We start from the raw sequence: 18,886 nt of genomic DNA, 5'->3' as shown, positions 1-18,886 counted from the left end.
GAACAAATCAGTACCAGTGTCTTCCTTGCAATACAATGAAGTTCATCCTTTTAACAAAGAGACATGATCAAAAAGCAGAAATTAATGTGAACATAAAAATCCCAAAATTGGGAGCTCTTGGAAATTGGGAGCTGTTTAAAAACATTTGTCCCGCTTTATTCTACATGTACACATTATCAGCTGTAATTGTCATTATCCACAGGTTAAGCAAATGAAGTCAGGACAAAACCTGTCAAGTGTTCTCATCTGACACATCCATGGGTCGATGTGAATCTGTCTGCACGTCACAGAGCCCATCATAACACTTCACATCACATTACAAAGAAGCTGCAAGACAGCCAACATTAAGCAGAAAAATATAAACTGGCTATTTCCTATTTAACTTCTGATTGGGGCCGGATTCTTGTTACATTTCCCTGCCTTAGAAAAAAAAAAAAAAAAAACAAACCACCTCAGTAAATTTAATGCCAGCCTGTTCTGAGGAGGAAACTCCTTTGCCCCTGCTTACAATATATGTAGTAAATACCACTTTTTACTGAGACTTGCCAATAAATCTCACCCCCCTGACACAGTGTCTGTTCATACTCAGTTTTTGGCTGCTCTGCCACGAATGCCAACAAAGGGACCAATTAATGAAAACTTTCTTGATACATTCCCAGTGGATGAATGTCTGCCTTGCAGAAGGTACCTTGACAACATCCATCTCACACAGGCCAAATGGTTGCTCTGTGGTAGCAATTAAGACACCACCAGCCTTGGCTAGATTTAAACCAACAACCAAATCTGTGTAGGCCTGAACAAATGCTCATAGAAATCTGGAGAAATTAACTGCTAAACAAGGGCTCGATTGGGTCATATAATTGCATCCATTTCTCTGGTTATTTACAGACCGTGAGGACACATTTTAGTAAGAAAGCAATTACAATTCCTAAAACAAAATCTCTCAATCTGGGCCACAATATGTAAGCCACATCTATAAATATCAAAGAAATCAACAACTATTTAAAATTATTGCAAAAATCAAAATATTATGGTAGGCTGACATTTCCTTTGTACTCAGTTTTTTTCTCTCTCTCAACAAAAAGACTCTGTTCAGGCTTCATCTTCCCATAGCTCTGGCATCAAATTTGGACAATTAAGCTTAGTGCAGCATTCCTCCTCTTTCTAAAATTACATTTGGAGATAGAGTTTTGTTGCTTTGATCCAGAAGTGCTCATCAGAGGGACTCTTGCTGCAGACTGGGAGCAGGAGAGATCAGTGTGAGAGCTGCTGGGAAAACTCTGCCTCCACTGCAAAGTTCAGACTGACTTTGGGGCTTTTTTTTTAATGCAGGGTACCCACCCTAAAATCTCTGTCCTCAGACAGTTTAAAATGTAGCTGATCCAGGCCCCCAGCCCCCATGAAAAAGTAATTCTGCTTCCATTGGCCTCAGGGCTCAATAAATTAATATTTAAAGCTATCCAAGAAATTAAACTTCTGCATCTGAAACACTATCAGCTAAGTTTAGCACAGTGTAGGAGAGCGGGCTCCCTTCACCACCCCAAATCCTGCCAAAACTGCACATTTCCAGTTCTGAGCTGCCATTACAGGGCTTGCAGCAATATTTTCAAATTATGCAGCGTGTCTTGAAAGTTCCAGATCAGCTGATAAAGCACCAACATGTAAAACTGAGCAGCCTCCCTGCTGGACACAGCACAGAGAAGGAACCACATAATGCAATTACAACACTCTGAGAGCTCTGTAACTACATTCCAAGTTAACACTTGGGCTAATTTTACCTCCAGCATCATCTTGAACACTTTCAGCCACAAATCCCCATCAGCCTGCACCAGAATTAACCCCAGATCTGGTATTATATATTATATAGATTATATATTTAATATATATAATATAATATATAGATTATATATATCATATATATAAAATATATGATGCAAATTATACATATTCTATATTCTATATTATACAGAATATTATATATGGGATATATAATATAATACATAAAATACAATATATACAGTATATACAATATTGTATATATATAATGTATTTTTATAATATAGAATATAGAATATATAGAATATAGACTATAGAATATATAGTATATTGTATATTATATATATTATATATTGTATATTATATAAAATAGATTATATATTGTAAATTATAGATTATATTATAGATTATATTTTATTATATATATAATTATATACATTATTTATATATTATATATAAATTAGATATTATTTATAATTTATGTAATTAATATTTGATTTATATGTAATATATAATATGCAATTTTATATATGATATATTTTATATATATATATTAAAAATAGATATTTTATATATTATATCTTTTCCATGCCTATGTCAGCGCTAGGTGAGCACCCAAGCCCCCAAATGAGCATTTTCTCTGGTTAAGGGCAGGCTGGCTGCTGTGCTCTAGGGCCCAACTGTTCTTCTTGCACAATCCATTCTGGGATGGGTTTTAAATCAGAGCACAGGCCAAATGATCAGTTAGTTCCTTTATTAAACTGGAATTTAAACATTTGGCTAATAAAATTGAAGGAAAGCACGTTTTAGCCACCTGTGACAATCAGGGAAAAAAGTGCCAAAGGTGCCCTTGGCCCCCACCCTGTGGCACCCACTGAAAGGTCATTTTCCAGCTTCACCAGCTGAACTTGTAAAATTAGGGCAGGGTAAACAAATACTCTGTTTTACACACACAAAAAAGAGAGGGTATTTACTCAATAAAAGTATTCTGAAACAGGAAGATGTTTATCTCGGTAAAACAAGTTTAAACTGCAGGAGAAAATGAGTTCGCTTTGAAAAAAATCTTTAATTTAACCATGTAAACATTAAACTTCTGTAAGTGCAGGAGGAACTTCTGAATGAAGAATGTGAATTAATTACCAATGTATTTATACAAACGAATGGGAAAACCCCACTGATAACCAGTAACTAAATAATTCTGGCACCCCACCTTCCTAGACTCAAAGTGCTTTTCAATTCACAAGTTTCACCTGAAAAACTCTGACACCCTGCTCTGCAATCCAAAACCAGCACTGTGGCGCTCTTCACTTACAATTTTTTGCCATTTGATCACAGGAGCCATCAGGAAATCTTGCTACACAGTTTTATTAAAAAAAAAAAAAAAAACCAAAACACCTATTTGTAGGTCAGCAGCTCTTCTATTAAAAAATACCTGAGCAAACAGAAGGCTACATGACTTCAGAGCAAGACATGGACAAAACCCAGAGTTGAGAATTGGATATGTGCTCCTTCTGTGAAGGATGGAGCTGCCCCCAGGGCTGCAGTGGGAAGGGAAATATTCCAGCAAGGAAGACTTCCTTCCCTGGCTTTTCCACAGGTCTGCTTTGCATGTAAAGGTCTTGCACCGTTGCTACCCTGAGACAACACCACAGCGGCCTACATGGTCCATCAGGTACTAATTAGGGAGCATGTTTTGTCAACACTTTCTTGCTCTTCTCCCATTAATTGATCATCCTGCCCAATTAATACAATGGAACACAGTTCTGGAATCCTTGAGCTCCTTTACCTGGGAGAAGCAAGGATGAAGGGAAGAAACAGCCTCCCAAAAGGGTCACAAGGTAACTGCACTCGTCCAAGACCTGCAGCGACAATAACACCACGGAGCTGAAAGGTTAATTATGTCCCTACCAACTTTCTCTTGAGCCTAAGGTTGTTTTTTATCTAAGAATAAAGACGAAAAGCAAAAAAAAAAAACCCACCCAAGGCTACTTCATCTAGCAGGCTATATTATGTTTAGATGTGGTAACAGCTCATGGAAAGTAAGGGCTGCAGAACTAAACCCAGTTGGCCATGAACAGCACATTTATCACCAGAATGTGTGGCCTTAATGTTATCACTGATAGGTACCACAGAGCAGCAAATAAACCATGAACACACCCCAGCACAGCAATCCCACCTCTGCCCACAGGACAGCTGCCCCACAGCCAAAGCATAAATCAGCATTTCATAAAAACTGTGAGAAATCAAAACCCGGCCCCTTGGCTGGGTTTTGTTTTTTTTTTTTTTTTTCCACTGATGAAACTGCACTGAAGACACCAAAGAGAAAAACCCAAGGACAAAGCAGCTGCCAAATACAACACGCTACTGCCACCTAATGCTAAGCAGGGCACAGCAAAGCCCGGCTTTGTTCCTCTGCTCTGCCCCAGCCAAGGGGCCGGGGCGAGCCACAAAGTTTCCTGGTGCTCTTCAATATCTGCTCCATCCCCTACATTCTTCCCAAACTGGACTGCTGGGATCGCAGTCTTTCCTGTACACAAAGCAAGGAAAAATAGGAAAAAAAATAAATTAAAAAAAAGGATAAAAAAGGAAAAAAAAAAAAAAAAAGAAAAAAAAAAAAAAAAAGTTTTCCTAAACTGAACTTCTGGGATCGCAGCCTTTCCTGTACACAAAGCAAGGTAAATAGGAAAAAAAGGGGAAAAAATGGAAAAAAGGAAAAAAAAAAAAAAAAAAAAAAGGAAAAAGAAAAGGGAAAAAAAAAAAAAAAATAAAAAAAAAAAATAGAAAAAAAGAAAAGAAAAAAAAAGTCTTCCTAAACTGAATTGCTGGGATCGCAGCCTTTCTTGTACGCAAAGCAAGAAAAAAATAGGAAAAAAAAGGAAAAAAAGAAAAAAATGAAAAGAAAAAAGAAAAAAAAAGTAGGAAAAAGAAAAGAAAAAAGAAATAAGAGAAAAGAAAAAAGAAAAAAAACGAAAAAAGAAAAGAAAAAAAAAAAAAAAAAGAGCAAAAAGAAAAGAAAAAAAAGTATTTCTAAACTGAACCGCTGGGATTGCAGCCTTTCCTGTACACAAAGCAAGAAAAAATAGGAAAAAAAATGAAAAAAAGAAAAAAAAAAGGAAAAAAAGAAAAAAGAAAAGAAAAATAAAAACTTCTTAAACTGAACTTCTGGGATCGCAGCCTTTCCTGTACACAAAGCAAGAAAAAATAGGAAAAAAAATGAAAAAAAGAAAAAAAAAGGATAAAACAAAAGGAAAAAACAAAAGGAAGAGAAAAGAAAAATAAAAAAGAAAAGGAAAAAAGGAGAGAAAACAGGGAAAAAGAAAAGAAAAAAAAGAAAAAAAAAGCCCTCTCTCCAAAATGTGGAACTTGTTCACTTCTGTGAAAAGGATGATGCCAGATCTCAGACTCGCCTTCCCAGTCCCCAGCCAGTCCTTGCAACACGCTCACTCAGCTGGCAGAAGTGAAGTGCAAGGAGTCTCCTCTTGCACTGGCAAAGAGGAGAAGCAGAAAGTGAGGAGCTCCCTCACTTCAATCTGTCACAGATTTACACTTCCCCAAAGGATGTCAGTCCCAAGGCAGCTGGACAAAAGAGCAAGGGATTCATCTACCTGATTCCTTATTTCAATCCATCTGTTCTTCCTTTCTTCCCCCAAACACAAACAACCTTTAAGCCTTTGACCAACTCTGGCCTTGCCCTACCTGATTTTGTGATCAGTCTTGACACTAATTACAGCCTGCACTGCCCATCTCCAAGATGAGTCTTTCTCATGGGAAATGTTCCTCATTTGTGGAAAAACACAAGATGACCATTTCATTTTCCTTCTCATCTCTTAGAACTTAGCTATTCTATGATTTTCTTTTTCTAACATTCCTCATTGATCAGTTAGCTGGTGGAAATTGTGCCCAGCCTTGTCTCTTCTTCCTCCTCATAATCTGCCATGATCAAAACTGTTGTGCAAGAATCAATCTTCCCACACAATACTCCCCTGCTTGCATGTTTTACACATATTATTCATCTTTTCCATAACCTTCTGGCCAGAGATTACCACTGTTACACACAATATCCAGCACAGCACACCTGCACCTTTGTCTGAGACAAATAAATCCAGCAGAACAGAAATATTTCAGGTAACACTTTTGTTGCTATAGCTGTAACTAGAAGGAAGTACTTGCTGTAATTCAAATATTTGCAGCAAAACATCCCCAAGACAGCAGTCTGGAGGAAAAAGGAGTTTTCCCCATACATTGTAGTTACTCATTACCCAGTGGATAATTTTGAAAGGAAACACCCACAGACAACCCAAATTGCTTTCTTTTAAAACCAGCCAGAATTAAAAAAAAAAAAAAAAAAGAAAAAATTAGGATTAAATGTACACAGCAATGTGCAACAGGTATGCAGAACACAAAACGGGTGTTCACTGACAGGTGCACAGTGAAAACACAGGATGGGACTATCAATCCAGTGCAGCAAACTCTTGAATATTACTGGAGTCCTCAAAGTGCAATTAAAAAACCCCACAGACTAAATTACACCGTCACAAACTCATTAATTTCCACACTGTGTTTCTTTTTTTTTTTTTGAAGTTATCTTGTTTAAATATACTTAAAATGCAACCGCTTTTCTCATGGTACTGTAGCATCACCCTGCTACTTTGAACTTCCACACTCTTTGCTACTTTAGAGCCCTTCAGAGTAAAAAAGCCAATTGTAAAAGTTTCAGTCTCTATTGATGGAAAAGAATATCAACTGTTGTTTGTATAAACAGAAGAAAACAATTCTTTGCTAATGAAAATGAGGAGAAAACCCAGAAGCTATGGTTACCAAAAGGTACATTTTTAGAAACAGACTCTCTTTCATTTTCTTCTCTTTCCATGGCTCCTTATTTTCCTATGAAGAGTGACCCAAGAGCCTCAAGAGGTACTTCAAAAAGCCCTTTGAAAACCACACTATACAGCAGGAGAAGAAAAAACAACAGAGAATCCATCAAAAACCAGCAAAGGAATGAAGGGGGGAAAAACCCACTTAAATTTACAGTAGCATAAAGGTAAAAATAGAAAGGGAGTTTCAGATTTTTTCTAAATTTCTGGCTCCTTTGCTCACAATTTACACCAATAATATCACATTGAACAATGTTCTGTTGTTTAGGTATGGATTATTGTGGCCCTGGTCATGTAATAACTCCAAACAAACGAATTGTTAGGAAAATAGTTTAGGCAAATGTTATTTTCATGTGAATGCAAACTCCCAAATCCTCTGTTTTATTATTGAAAAAAAACCCAAACAAACAAACAACAACAAAAAAAAACCACTCCAGAAAACCAAACAGAGCAGGGTTGTTTAAAATACTGAAAAACTGGGGTGGGGGGAACACTTCTGCAGGCAAAGCCAAATACTCTGATACCCACAGCTACCCACTCAGCATTCCAAACCAAAGTGTCCCATTCATTTTCCTTTTGGAATACCTGAAAACACCCTCACAGCTTTAAGAGGTCAGATTTAAGCATAATGCAAAATAATCCAAGTCAAAGCACACAGCACCATTTTCTGTGTTGCCCCCTTGGCCCAGCCACACACTCAGTATTCCAAACCAAGGTGTCACATTCATTTTCCAATTCTTTTGGGAATACCTGAAAACAGCCTCGCCGCTTTAAGCAGAATGCAAAATAATCCAAGTCCCCAAGGCATTTCAGCTGCAGAGTACAGGACTTTCAAAAAATGAGTTATTAGCAACCATAACTCCAACACTTGCACACCAAGGTTTTGATTTTTTGTTTTCTTGAAACGATTTCTTTCAGCTTTCCCCATCTCTGAGAGCAACATAGAATCCCTACAGTGTCTGAAGCCATTTGAGATCTCAAAATAACAGGTTTGGCCCTTGCTGAATTATAACGTTTAAAATGGACATTAAAAGCTACTTATTAACAGAATTTACTCAGTTGTGAAAACCAGTATTAAAAAAAAAAACCAACCCAAAAACAACCTAAAACACAACAGAAATAAAACCCTAACAACAGAAATGATAAATAAAAGTGAGCATTATTTCAAGAATTTGTAGCCACAGTGACAGAACAAATCCAAACATAACTTATGGCATCACACCCACTTAGAAATTAATTTGTATTAGATTTATCCCCAGGCTTGAAGAATGTGTTCCTACCTGGACTGATCACTAGTTTGGTGTTCATTTAAGTTCCGATTTGATATTTGATTTGGCAAATTTCTCCATTTGCAGCAAGGAAACAACTTTGGCAGCATGTTCCTCACCATGCTGCAGGGACACACTTTGACGGGGACTCCAGGATATCCAGAATATTCTGCTCACTCACCAGAACTCACCACTGACCTCTGGGACACTGGTATTTCATAAGACTCCATCTAGGCAGTCTCAGCCTTTTCAGAAGGGAACAGGCAAGAGAAGGAGGTGGAAAGGTAAAGTCAAAGCTTAGCACAGGCCAGCAGTAAGGAATAATCCCAGTTTTCATCCCCTGAGTTTCAACAGCAACATTTCCAGTGGGGGTTTAACCCTTTTCTAACCCAGAGACGGGGCAACTGAGAGGTGTTTTAAAAACTTTTATTCCATTTTCAGTCTCATGTGAAGGGTCAGACAATACAGATGTTATAATTCACACCATCACAATCAGAAGCCAATTATTTCCTCATTACAAAACACTAAAAGTGTTTCTTGGCCTATCAGCTTTTGCAACACCATGCTGTAGATGCCTTAAAGCCAATCATCTAAAATGCATCTTTCATAGCTCTATTTCTCCAAAGTCTTATTTGCAAGGCCATCCTTTGAAACTTGTTTGCATTTCCATTTCTCTCTCAGCAATGTCTGTCCTATTCCATGGCATTTCTAAATCAGCATTTCTATCTCAAAGTTTGCATACAGATGCACACTTTGGGAGCTTCCAGGCTTTGAGAATTCCCTACAAACCCATTTCCCACATTCCAGGAGCCAGAGCTTCACTGGGAGGACCCTCCCAAGCCCATCCTTGGCACTGCTGAGCCTGGGTTGCTCTGACAGAAGGCAAGAAGCTCTTAGAAGAGCTGAGCTCCTGCCCAGCCTCTCCTCAAACACCTCATCAGTTACAACCTAATGTTCTGCCAAGGAAAGAAAAATGTTTTAGCTGAGATGCTGCTCAGCAAACTCATTCATCTTTACCTTCTCTGGCTATAGACATTCTTAGGTCATAAATCCAAGCAAAACAGAGTGAATTTTTTCCTTATTGATAATGGAGTAGGAATAACAATGGTCAAGTTTGACAGCACTCAGTCAACAGCTGACAACTGACTTTTCAGCCTTGAAACATCACTTTTAATTTACTGAAAATTAAATAACAAAGAGTTTATCTGAATGACTGGCAGGGCATAAAAGCTGAACTTTTTTTCTGGAGCAATAAGCTACCCACAAAGTATCCTACAAGCAAGCCTTCAGGTACATGAACTCCCTTCTGCTTTAAATCAGCTCACTAAGCTCATGTCTGCTGAGCATTTGAGCTCAGTGGGAGATGAGGAAGCATTTGTGATGCACTGAGGCCAGGAGAAGATGGAGGGTGGGACAGTCACATCATTCAGATGGGGGTTTTCTGACTCCAAAGTGTGAAAAGATGGAGGAAAGAAGGAACATGAGAATGTGATGCTTAAACAACATAAGAATTTTATTATGTATTTCAAACAGAAAACAAAATTAGACATAGATTATTTATTTAAATAATAAAAAACCCAACAAGTCCCTCAAACACTGAATTTTACAGGTTAGTACATCACAGGACAATATTTGAAAAAATGTAATAACTATCTGAGATTCAACACAAACATGATCAATTTTGTTTAACAGCCAAAAGAGATCCTTATATAAACACAGCCATTGCAACACCATTGGTTCTACCCTGAACTTTTATCACCCTCCAGACCATTGCTCTGGACTTAGAGCTTCTTTAAATAACTGACCTGGTGCTTAAAATTTCTGAAGTGGACTCCTGAATGCATGGTCTGATTTGGAAATGCTGAACAGCTCAAGGTACTCTTGACTGTGGCTGCTCAAACATCAGAACAACCAGAACACTTGTGATATAAAAGCTTTATGCTGCTCTTTGTAGCCTCCTTCTTTGTGCTTTAATTTGTATCTTTTTCTCTGTGATTTTGATTTCAAACATCTCTCATTAGAAATGAGATAAAAAGCACACTGCACAATATAAAATTATTTAAACATGTCTTCAAAATGCTGGAAGAACAATTGCAAATATTAAAGAACTATCTTTATGGCATTTAATAAACCACTAAAGATTTTATTTTTGATCAGAATTTTTATTTTATACTGATTCAGGACATAGTGAATATTTGTGAGTATTGAACACCTTTCACAAAAAGTCTACCAAACCAGAGTATAGATCCTTGTTTTAATATATGTTACAATTAATAACTTACATAACTAGGGCACAAAGTGTTCAAGAGAGGCATCAGATTCCTCTGCAGAGCACAAATGACATCAAAGCCCATGCACATACTGGCCAAATCTCCCATTTCCTGCTGCCCATTCTGTTGTGTATGAACCATAAATCTACCAAGGGTGAGGTACCAGTAGCTGCTTATTATAACAAATGAACTGTGGACAATAACCCTGTAAGTAAACAGATTAAATTTAGAAATAATAATAAAAAAAACAACATTATTCTCACAACTGGCTGAACTACCTGAATAAGCAATGCACTATTTACTTGTTGGCTTATTTGGTTCTCACATTCTATGTAAGTTAAAGACAAAACTTCTTCTGCAGGGATATTCACACCACAGCCACTGGTTAAAATTCACCTGCATCTTTAAAAAAATCATTACACATTACAGTGTGAACCAAACAAAAACCAACACCAGAGTCAGGTGAATAAACCACACAACTCATGGTTTAAACAGCAGCAGGATCTGGCTAATGAAGCTGTCTGAATTAGTGACTTCTCTAGCACTGAGCTTCACTTGGTACTACCTAGACTGACAATCAACTCCTCAAGTTGAAAATATGCCCCGTTCTTTTTATTCAAGTGGTAATTAGTAAATGAGATGTAGAGAACAGCTCAGAGTAAATCTACCCTGAGCATTGAAACAATAGTCCTTTGTACCAAACTTGATGCTTATCTTTCTCTCTGTAGTTATTAGATTAACTCCACTGAACTTGTTCTGTTTATATTGTCAAATTACAAATCCATTTTCTACCGGTTAGAATTAGCTAAGCATGATGATCTGTTAAACACTTCTAACAAATGTGCTGCTATTCAAATTAAAAAAAATAAAAACCTGCCCAAGGATATTGAAAGGGGAATACTTACACTGCCTGAATCTCATGAAAAGCATTATAATCAGGCTTCCAATACAAAACTCAAAGTGTTTTCATTTTTAAGTTTCAAATTTTCAACTTAAACTCAGCATGAAGTTCCTCAGTAGGCAGGTTCTTTCAGGAGTAATACTGAATTTACCTTGCAACAAACAGGAAAAGAATGATCACAAAAAAAGAACAAGCAGCTCTTTACATATATGACACCCTCTGCATTTTTTCTGATTGCAGAATTTAGATGAGTACAGAAATCAGTAACAGAGGTTTTGCTCTCCAGAAAGTCGTATGTCTTTCCTTTAAACACGTTCCATGCAATAAATGCCTCTTGAAGTAATTTTGCCTCATTAAATTGAATTTCTATTAATTTCCTTGTTTTCTGTGGCTGGGAGTCATTCTCACCTGTGCCTGATGCTCTGTTTGCAAATCTTCTACTCTTTCAAACAGATCAAGTGAGCACCTTAACACTTGGTATTTATATACACACACACCACCCCTTTTGACAAAAAAAGATAATCTTTGTAACACTCTGTGTTAAGTGGCACATATTTGTAAGTGGCACATATATTTTATTTCCTTACCATATTAAAAATAAGAGCTTCTTGCTGCTGCGTGCTCAAATTACATGGATTTTCTTTAAGATTAGGGCACGCATTGTAACAGCAGCATATAATTTTCTTGCACAATAATTTTTTTCCAGTTGAAAGGTATCCTATAATATCATCAGCATCAACAGGAACAGACACCTGATTTTCAGCAAGACAAAGCTTATGTGTTTGGTGACTTTATTCCTGGTGAAAAGCAGGTTTCCGATATAAAGCCGCTACATAAAAATTCAAAAACAATCTGACAACTTATTCTTTGACAACAAAGTGCTAGACCAAAAGCAAATGCAAAAATGGTGCCAAAAATAAGATGAGGGGGTGTGTGTGTGGGTGTGTGTGCACCCTAGATGTCTTATTTCTGTTGCTCTAATTTTATCTTCTATCGATTTTATACACATTTAGAAATGGAACGTAAGCACTGCCCTTCCTAAAAGCTGAATGGATTCCTTAAAAAAACCAAGCACAGAGCACAAAACCCATTTATCCATTTAAGAAATCACCTTGTTGAAACCACTGTGGATAAAAGGCTGTGGATCCCAAATATCTCAAACCCACCAGCATGCTCTGAAGACAGAAGATGAAAGACCTACTCCTACCACTTCAGCAAGATATTAATTTTCAGAATTTGCTGGATTCCTTTCAGGGAATGGGAACTACTACTACTACTACTTCTACTACTACTACTTCTGTGCTTCAGAAAGCATTTCAGCATGAGTTTGCAAGAGCCAGCCAAGGAATCTCTGCTGGTTTCAAAGCACTCACTTGCATTTTTTTCTCCTTTCAGAATTACCGGCTGGAGCTTTGTGCCAGAGTATGAACCTGCATACACAGAAGTTTTATTTTCTTTTAAAAAGAAGCTTTATATAGAATTCATAATGGCCCATTGCATCTTGTGCCCCAAAGCTCCTACTGATCCTTACAGTAATAGAGAATCAAGATGATCCACTTATCAGTCACCTAAGTACACAAGAATTATTAGGAAAAAAATTAAGTCTCAAGGAAATTTTATAAGATGCTTAAATAATTAGAAGGTGTGGCAGGAAAAAAAATCCCTAGTTTTAGCCCAAACTCATTTTTTGTATCAAATTAATACTGTTCTTAAACACTGAACTGATATTATCTATAGTAAAATAATTCACTTGCATACATGTTGTGACCTGACCAAATTAAAAAAACGTATTTTTAAGTGCAGTAAAGAAAAATATATTTACTCTAGTAGGATGTCTATGTCCAGTTTTGTTCTGGGTTATTAACCTTTCCATCCTCAATTTGTTAGAATTAATAAAAAGGGGTTTGTTTTTAAAAATTCACCACTTTTAAGCAAATTTGCCCTGATGAAGTCATTCTTTCAAAGCTACAATTCAATCACACTTAATTGTGTACTACTTTGTATTACTAAGGTCAATCCTGAGATTTAGCTGCAATTATAGTCATCTTTTTGATGACATATGGCAAGATCTCCAACTCTTTTTAGCTCTGGAAATTTTACATCTGCCTGTTCCTTCAAGATGCTAAGCATACATGTGCTGACAAATACAGAAAATAGCAGATGGCAAAAAGCAAATGCTCAACGTGAAGCATTGGGGATCAAGTGAAAAAGGCTTGGACTCAGAGATTTGCCATTTTTATTTTAAGAGTAGGATTATGTTTAAAAAGAAATTCCACCATCTCTTCTGCTTGATGCTAAGTGTGATCAGAATACTCATGATTACAGAATCAATGTCACATTAACTGCAGCTGGTATCCAACATGCAAGTTGCTTTGCAAACCTTTGGACTTAAGGCTATAAACACAGCATAATTCTTCAGGAGATTAACTTCTGCAGCTACATAAAAACTGGAAACCGTTCTGCACTGACCATAAAATTTGACATTGAATCTTTTATTGCAATCTGTTATTCCAGCTTCTAAAAAGCTGCATGTAGCTGCAAGCACCCTTGGCAATGGCAGTGCCACTTGTACCACCCCCAGGAGAGAGCCCAAGGAGCAGCTGGGCACTTGGAGAGGAGGTGTCACCACAGTTTGGGGAGCAGAGAGTGACTTCATCTGAAAGGACACAGAAGGTGACACAACAGGTCCAGCCAGGGCTGAATTCTCACTAACAGGGAACAGTGGATGACTAGAATAAAACCACCACTCAGCAACACTCCCCTAATAAATCCAATATTTGCAAGTCCACAGCTCAGAAATCCCTGAATCCCAGAGAACATGCCATGTGTTAACATTTCTGTGTCAACATGCCATAGCAGACTTTGAGCAAAGTCTTACCATTTTTCCAACCATGGAACCTCTCCAACTGAGGCACCTTCCCACTGTAACTAAGACATGTGCTGTGCCCTCCAGTCTCTCCTACAGCCCATAGGGGTGCATAAAAACCTTGGTATTCTCATTCTTTAAGGACCCCAGAGTGACTGGGGAGTGCTGCATGAGGATGGAGAGCATCAAGCAGAGCCTGTAAGAGTTCAGCTAAAAGGAAAAGATGAGCACAGACAGGACACATGGTAACAACCACAGACAGGCAGCAGATCTGCCTTGGGAAAACACAAGTAAACAGCAGTCAACATCTCTTTTTAGCCAGAGGGATCCATCACAGACACTAAAAGAAAAATAAAAAGAAATATCTTCACTTTCTCTACCATTTCTCACTGACTTTTCAAATGAAGAGCACTAACCAAGCAGGTTGGAAATATACAGGTGCTAAAGAAATGCTTGTGTATTAAAACAATACTTTAATCTTCTGAAACTACAGTTAGAGATGTAGACACACAGCTTAAACTTTGCTAATTCCTGCTTCATACACCTCAAAACAATGACATGAAATGACTCTGAAGTACAGCTCCATAACACAACTTTAAAAAACTTCATACAAGAAAGGGACTATGAAAGTTTCACTTCTGTAACAGCTCTGAACAACACCTGTAATTTTAATTCCATTATTAGACATCATTTCACAGGCAAATACGTATATTAACTCCATTACAGTATTCAGTTTAAATTAGCCCCATCTGGACAGAAGGGGTATTTTAGACCATGGTCCCCTGACCACCATTAGGAACAAAGAGACCTTTATTCATCTTCTACTCACCTTTTCCAGCAATTCAATAGAACAAAACCATTAGGAGGTCCAAGAAAACAATGATTTCTACCCAAAATAGAACTAAGAAACTTGGCTTCCAAAGCCCTCTCCTAAGTTAGGACAATCAAAGTTTAATAGTGAGAAAACAAAGCATCTATGTCCAGAATCTGCACACAAACACCTTGCCAGGTGCAGAACTTAAGACTAGGTACACCAATCAGTTTCAGGCAAAGAAAAAGGCTCACAGGAGACACTGAGAAGGAGGAGATGTACAGCAGGGGGTGCCTAGCAAATCCAGCTGAAGAATACCTAGATGTGTAAAATTGGAACATCCTGCTGAAATGACCACACTTTAATACTGTTTTTATAGTGCTTAGAAATAAAAATTAACAACTTTCCCTCCAAATCCATGAATTTACTTAACTCTAACAAAACTCAGTCTCCTGGTCAAGGACATTCTCTTTACCTCCCTTAAAAATCCCAACTTCTTATCACATTCATTTTGCACCTCAAACCACCTCAGACCTGCCATGCACATGCTCCAACAAACACCCTGTCAATACTGGCAGCCCAGCTAGCAGCTTCCTCCAGAAAAGGGAGTTTTTCCTACAAAAACTGAGATCTGCTTGCCTTTCTTCTTCTCTACCAAGTCACCAAGGAATTTAGTTACCTTGGGAATTCTATCTATCAAATTCAGCTGAAAAGAGTCAACAGTACCAAAAAAGATACTTCACTTTCCTCAGAAAGCCAAGCCAGAGCACTTTTTCAGCAAAATGCCTGAATCCAAAGGAAGGAGTAAAACAGAATAACCAAAAATCACACAGAATAATCTGGTAAAGCTCCGAGATTCTTATGCACATATAGCAGCAGTGCCAAAAAAATTAGGGGAATTCACAGAACATGAAGTCTTGATGCATGACCAAGAATACAACTCCACAAAAACTCACCAGAAGCTTTCCAATATAATTAACATATTTTCCTCCTATTCATTTTTTATTTCATTACTGCTGACTATCAGGAAAGAAACTTCCTTTTTTGCTTTGCATCTGGTCTTTGTGTATTCGAGGGTTGCATCTGATCAATCACAAAAACTGTAAAAACAAACCCTGCAAATATTACTTTATTGGTTTATAGAAATGACTTTGGTGCATTGTTGGAAGCCTGAATGCTGAGAATTTCAGACTTTCTGTGCTGGCAGGCACTGACCCCCAAGAGAACACTGCATTTGACCTGAGGCTGTGGAGAAGCTTCCAAAATGGAATGACAGAACTGGGATTGTGGGTGTGGAGTTTGAATAGAAGTGTGCGATATCACAGGGGGAAAATGTAGAGTTTAAGGGTTTAGAATACAGTAATGTATATAAAGCAAGATGGAGGTGTTAGGGTGGAGGCTGGTCCTTCTTCACTTTCTTCTCCATGGGTTTGGGTGGTTTTGTGTAATTGGATAAAAACGTCCATGTTGCATGGTTGGTTATTGGGTTAAAAGTAACAATAATTTAGGTGTCATTCCATAATTGGACAGTTTATCCTTAAAAGGCCTTGTAGAGAGAGAAATACAGCTCCATTTTCAGTTTGTTAGAGTGAGGTGCTGTAGAGCTCACAGTTTGTGAGACTGTAGAATAAGAACCCATAAACATCTGAATCCAAATACAAAATACCTTCTCACACATTTAATCCCAATCCTGGCACAAAAGAAGCAAGGAATCCATCAGTGTATCCCAAAGATCAAATACATAAATCAGTGTATCCCAAAGATCAAATGCAGCCTTACCAACAAAGCAAGTTTTTGGTATTTCCTTTTCAGTTCTGCTGGGCTGTCTGAAGGTTTGGCCCCCAGGACCTTGTACCAGTCCTTCTGCTCCATCCTTCCCAGGGCCATGGCCTGCTGGGTTTGCAATCCCTTCCTCAGCACTGCCTTAGGAAATCAAATCCATGAAATCACAACCTGGAAGAGAAACAGGAAAAGCAAAAACAAGGATATGGCAAGCTGCAGGATCACAGAACTGACTGTTCCCCTCAAGCACCTCTGCACTATTATATGAGAACTATGGTGCAAAAAAAGTTAAATTCACGTGGCCATTCCATCCCACCGCCTGTCAAATGTGAAATCTTGTGTTTCCTACCCAAGTGCCTCAGCATATCCTTCTTTAAAAATCATTTTGTATGTAAAATGAACTGCTTAGGTTTCAGGTTACAGACACACCTTTTACACAGAAACTTTTTAAAACAAACTTTTGACTTTGAAGCAATACCATACTTAGCATATAAAAACATGAAGAACATAAAAGTGTGACATTTTTCAAAATGGGAATAAGATCCATGCAAGAAGACACAAGAAAAAGGTGTGTGTTTGTTTTTACAAAATGACTTTTTCTTCACCCTGCTGAGCAAGGAGTCAACTTTCTTAAAGCAGGAGAGCACGTAAAACCAGATAAACAGAAATGAAGCAAAACACACCAGGTCAGCACAGGTCACTAAGCAAAACCTAACTAGTAGTGTGGCTATCAATTTTGGCCATCTTTCACCAAGTTAATGACCCAGAAGGGCAAAAAAAAAAAAAAAAATAAACAGGAGAACAAAGTGCCAGTAACAGAATGGCAGTGCTTGAGCTTCAGTCAGATTCTTGGATATGCTAGAACACTGCCAGTAGGCAAGCGCTTTGTAAATATACAAAGACATAAACTTGAAGGAATTTAGAGATTTTAGAGGAGCTAAGATTTTAGTTAGAGATAAGCTTTATTGGAGTTGATTAAAATAAATGGGTAGACCTTGATGAGGTTAAGAGTTAGTAGTTAACTAATAACTGATTGCTTGTCAGCACAATGTTTGGTTAGCTGGGTTTATCATGAAGAATATAGAAACTGATCAATAACTTTTAGGAACAGAAGACAATTGTGGCCTCCTCTGTTCTGAAACCAATTGAGGATGAGAATGGGAGTTCTACCAATGGGTTCATTTGTCATATTTGCATTGAAAATGTAGAAAGATCAGAAAAAGGAAAACTTCATTTATTTCCTCGTTTTGGGACCCCTCCCCATGACAATGACCATCGACCCATTTCAAGGAACAAACTACACATGCTTAATGGCTTTGGAACTAATTACCATACGAAGTGGGGAATAGGATCTACCAAAGTTATGAATATGCATTTGCATTTTGGGTATTCAATACTTGTATAGATAAAAGGACTCTGGAATCACCTGTAAATAGTGGTGTGTATTTGGGAGCTATCCCGCAATAAACACACACTTTCTAACTTTAAACTGTTAAAGAGCCTTTGTCCGTCACAGCTGGATATCGGTACTAGATCAATAGCCATATTTTCTTAATAAATCACTATAACTATAAACTAATTCTGAGACAACAACAAAAAATAGGTTTGAGGGTTTTTTCCCCACTTCAGCACTAAAACTGCTTCCTGGTGCAGGGGACGGCACCGCGGGCCAGGGGACAGCACCGCGGGCCAGGGGACAGCACCGCGGGCCAGGGGACAGCACCGCGCTCCCGTCCTGCCCGCCCCGGGGCCGCGCTCTCCGGCACCGCTCCCGCACAACCGCGGCGGGCAGCACCGGGGAGGCTCGGCCCAGGCCGCGGCCTCACGCACCGCTGCCGAAGCCCTCCCGCCGCCCTTCCCCGCAGCTCCGCAATCCCGCCCGGTCCAGCCCGGTTCGGTTCGGTTCGGACCTCCCCGGTCCCTCCCCGGCCCCCGCAGCCGCCCCGCGCTCCCACCTGCCCCGCACCATCCATGGCAGAGCACGCCTAACTCGTCCGGCGGGAAACACCCTCCTCTGCCCCGCGGAGCTCTACGCCCTGCAGCTCGGCCGGCGCCCCCTCTGTTGTTTCCAGCCGGGCAGTAGTGGCGCCGCACCGGCAGGAAGCGCGGCCTGACGCGTCTCCATGGCGACCGCGGCTCCCACGGCCCGGCCCGGCCCGGCCCGGCCCGGCCCGGAGCTGCTCCGGCCCCGCCGCCTCCGCGCCCCGGCTGCCGGGGCTTCGGGCTGCGGAGGCACCGCTGGAGGCACCGTCCCGCTGCCCTTCGCTCGCTGTGAGAGCCCCAGAGCCGCCCTCCCCAAAGGGACTCCGCCTCCCGCCCGGCCCCGCGGGCGGAGCGC

General features: G+C 39.1%; 1 protein-coding gene across 1 annotated transcript in view; it reads right to left on the bottom strand.

Moving 5' to 3' along the window:
* The window catches only part of DNAJC24 (DnaJ heat shock protein family (Hsp40) member C24), a 34,278-nt gene extending 15,729 nt beyond the window's left edge, over nucleotides 1-18,549 (bottom strand). Inside the window, exons 1-2 of the mRNA XM_030948921.1 lie at nucleotides 18,504-18,549; nucleotides 16,546-16,719 (exon numbers count right to left, since the gene is read on the bottom strand). Coding sequence (XP_030804781.1) covers nucleotides 16,546-16,653 — 108 coding nt within the window. The 5' untranslated portion in view covers nucleotides 16,654-16,719; nucleotides 18,504-18,549. The remainder of the gene's footprint in view (nucleotides 1-16,545; nucleotides 16,720-18,503) is intronic.
* Nucleotides 18,550-18,886: the final 337 nt, after the last annotated feature.

The sequence above is a fragment of the Camarhynchus parvulus genome, chromosome 5 (genome assembly GCF_901933205.1).
Source record: "Camarhynchus parvulus chromosome 5, STF_HiC, whole genome shotgun sequence".
Taxonomy (NCBI): Eukaryota; Metazoa; Chordata; class Aves; order Passeriformes; family Thraupidae; genus Camarhynchus; species Camarhynchus parvulus.
Note: the sequence above shows the minus strand (reverse complement) of the source record. Positions and strands in the feature narration are given on the sequence as shown.